Source organism: Psammomys obesus, unplaced genomic scaffold (genome assembly GCF_907164565.1).
Source record: "Psammomys obesus unplaced genomic scaffold, mPsaObe1.curated_primary_1811, whole genome shotgun sequence".
In the NCBI taxonomy this organism is placed as follows: Eukaryota; Metazoa; Chordata; class Mammalia; order Rodentia; family Muridae; genus Psammomys; species Psammomys obesus.
The window spans coordinates 539,607-542,865 of NW_026596125.1; the positions used below are offsets into that span (position 1 = coordinate 539,607).

The 3,259-nt window shown below is 43.0% G+C and overlaps 1 protein-coding gene across 7 annotated transcripts in view; it reads right to left on the minus strand.

The window, feature by feature from the left end:
* The window catches only part of Sorbs1 (sorbin and SH3 domain containing 1), a 226,781-nt gene that overhangs the window by 123,160 nt on the left and 100,362 nt on the right, over positions 1-3,259 (minus strand). For 3 of the 7 annotated variants that reach the window (XM_055630151.1, XM_055630152.1, XM_055630150.1), the window contains exon 1: positions 85-314. The exons of 1 other annotated variant lie outside the window; for it this stretch is intronic. In XM_055630151.1, coding sequence (XP_055486126.1) covers positions 85-136 — 52 coding nt within the window. In that variant the 5' untranslated portion in view covers positions 137-314. Of the gene's footprint in view, positions 1-84; positions 322-3,259 lie in introns of those variants that run through there. 3 more of the 7 variants (XM_055630154.1, XM_055630148.1, XM_055630153.1) reach the window with 3 other exon arrangements.

Below are 3,259 nucleotides of genomic sequence, written 5' to 3' on the forward strand. Positions count from 1 at the left end.
GTAGGGGGGAGGCACAAAGACAGAGACAGAGAGACAGAGAAAGAAACCACACACTCAAAAACTACTGGATGAGCAGAACTCTACCTTCTGTAGTTAGTTTCGGAAGACAGCAGAGGTGGGAGAGCGAGCTCGTCATTAAAAGAGCAATTAATTAACTTCTTCACATCAACTCTAGCCAGCAGAGAAACTTTCTAGGTGCTTCACACTGGCTCCACTGTAAACCTCCATGTCTCCATATGCCAAATGAGCAAAACAGCACTAAGACCCCTGTTGCCAGGACTTAGGGGCATTTGTCCATGCAACACACTGCTGGGTACACAGGAAGTACTTTATAAGTGACAGCATGTTGACGTGATTGGTTTGTTTTCTTCTGTTCTCTCCCTCTAACTCCAAAAGTAGAAGAGAGTTGGAGATGAGTGGAAATTCTGGTTAATGAAATGGTTCTTTAGTCACTGTTTAACTGTACCAGCAACCCTCTGGGTCCAGCATGAAGAAGGAAAAACCAATGCCGGGAATGAAGGCTTTTTTGCCTTAGGCAGAGAATATTTAACTCAGACCTGGTGGTGACTCCACCCCGTACCAACATTTGTACAGGATTTCAGCAGGTTAAAAGGCAGCAAAGTCCTTGGCCATCTGTGGCAAAAGTTGATCAGGATGCAACGGAGCTGGGAGGAACAGCCAGTCAATATGGTCTATTTTCAGAAAGGTTTTATATGGCCAAAGGACTCTGAGCATCTTAGAATTTTAGGTTCCCAAAAGTTGTACCTCTGTATACAATGTGAGCACCTTCTACAACTCACAGGAAATTAATTAATTAATCAATCAATTTTTTTAACAAAGAATTTCAAGAGTTATGAATGTAATGGGCCTTAAAGTCCTGATCCACATGCTGAGATAAGAAAATGCACTTTCAGGGTCTGGGGAGATGGTTCAGTAGCTATCCTGTTTGTCTACTCACTCAAAGTGAGTACTTCATTTGGGATGCCTAGAACCCACATAAAGCAGACAGGACAGTATACATCTGAAAGACCAGCGCTCCTACAGGGAGGGAGGAGGCAGAGACAGAAAAATGCAGAAGTGAGCAACAAAAGACCTCAACTCAAAAGAGGTAGGAGTTGTTCACCCATCTCCACGTGTGCCACAGCACATGTGTACCCATACTGACATACATCAACATTATATATACATACATCATACATATATCATCCCCCCAAAGAACATGAATCACACTACACACACCCCTGAAATGTGAAAGCTCCCAGGCAGACGAGCACTCTCCATAGAGCAAGGATGCCTGTAATGCTATGTCGTGGCCAGGCTGCTTGTGGATGCTGGGCTTCCTGACACAGGCACCCTCGCCTGAGTGCACCGCTGGCTGTTCTGAATCACACTGCCACTGACATAGTTCCTGAACTGCTGTCTAAGTTTCACCGTGGCATTCGCTTCTCACCATAAAAAACAAACAAACCTAAAATAAAAACCTAACGTTCAAATAAAAATCTCTAAGTGCAAGTATACCTGAACATAAAATCTTATATATAGGTAAGTACTAAGGGAAGGAATGACTTTTTCCTCTTTGTGAAAAAGCAAAGTAAACATTAACTCAGGAAAACCAACAACCAATTGCCCTCTGGTGCTTTTATTCAAAACATTTTGCTGCCTATAATCCCAGCTCTTGGGAAGGGGAGGCGGAAATCGGGGCTTCAACATCCTCAACTACACTGAAGCTAGTCTGGATTACATGAGATCCTAGATCAAAACACAAACAAACAAAAACTTCGGTGGGTTTGGGGTTTTTTGTTGTTGTTGTTGTTGTTTAATTTGTTTTGGAACTACATGTGATAATGTTAAAATTCATAGTATATCTTGTTTATTTAGAACAAACCATCAAAAATTGTAACTGAGGGCATTTTTAAGATGTGAGAGACGTGGGGAAGGGTAAAGCTCCTCTATAAGAACTCTGATTCCCTTTTTGTAAGTATGCGGCGAAATTCCTTCTGAAGAATGTTAACTGTAGCGCTTGCTGAGTTCCATTCTGCTCACAGGGAGCCTCGGGAATACATTTTGGTGAATACATCACATCCCTTGAGGAAATCCAGCTTCAGACGCCTATAATTGTGGACTTCCTTCTGGTTTATGCAAAACAGTGCAAAACCAAGTTCTTCTATTAATATGTAAAGATTATAATGAGGGGTCTAGAACATGCCTAAAGCACTCACTATAAGCAGAAACGAAAATACTTGAACTCTCAGAATGGTAAGGAAGCACTTTAAGTTCCCATATGCCAAAGCAACAGCTCTATCATCTACCCAGCAAACTCAAATTCAATTCGGAGAATCAGGGAGGATGGGACCTTGGGTAAATGGAAATCCAGAATGACAATGCAAGTTTACTTACAGGCTTAACTATTTACAGTAGGCAAGGTGCTAAAAAATCCCAAGGACTCTAGAAGGCGAATTATGTGGTTTAAAATGTATTCCTGCTTTGCTGATGGTTACCCCAAATCTAAAAAGGAGCAGAGCAGGGAGGCTGCAGATTGTACCCTACACCCTGTTCTCGGGGGAGATGGCTGGGAAGGCTCCTTCCTGGAGCAACCCAGCCACTGGCAACTTACTTTACAGGAAAAAGTGTCAAGAGTCCTTCCAGCGAGGGAAACCCTTGTTTGGCCACTCAACTCAGCAAGCTCATTAAATTCCGAACGACCAGCTGCCGGAAGGCAAAGGGCATCCCAGCTGAAGCTCTGGAAATTCCTAGCTAAGAAAATAAATAGAGTGCCTGGGTCATGGGAACTCAGATCTCGGGACTGGAGGCTACTGTCAGAAAGATAAGGCTGTCATCCTTACATGCTGCCCTCCTAGCTAAGGAGCTGAGAAGCAGAAATGTCATCTGGCAAGACACAGAGGATGTGTTGGAGGCTCCTACTGCTGCTCCCCTCCGCCCACTGTCATTAAAGAGGATTAAATCGATAGAGAAGGACAGAGTGGGTGGGAGGGGGGAAAAGACAAGGGAAACAAAGAATGAGAAGTGGATCAATGTTTACCCTGGCCCAGATAATACTTATGAGGGCAGGGGTGAAGACCAATTATTAAATTATTAATTTACTGATGTGTATTTACTGGTTTTTATTGATATGTACTTACATGATGATGAGTTACATAAAGAGAACTTATATATGTTGGTCACACTGTCTGTCTCTCTCCTTCCTTCCTTCTTTCCTTCCTTCTTTCCTTCCTTGGCCACACTGTCTGTCTCTCTCCTT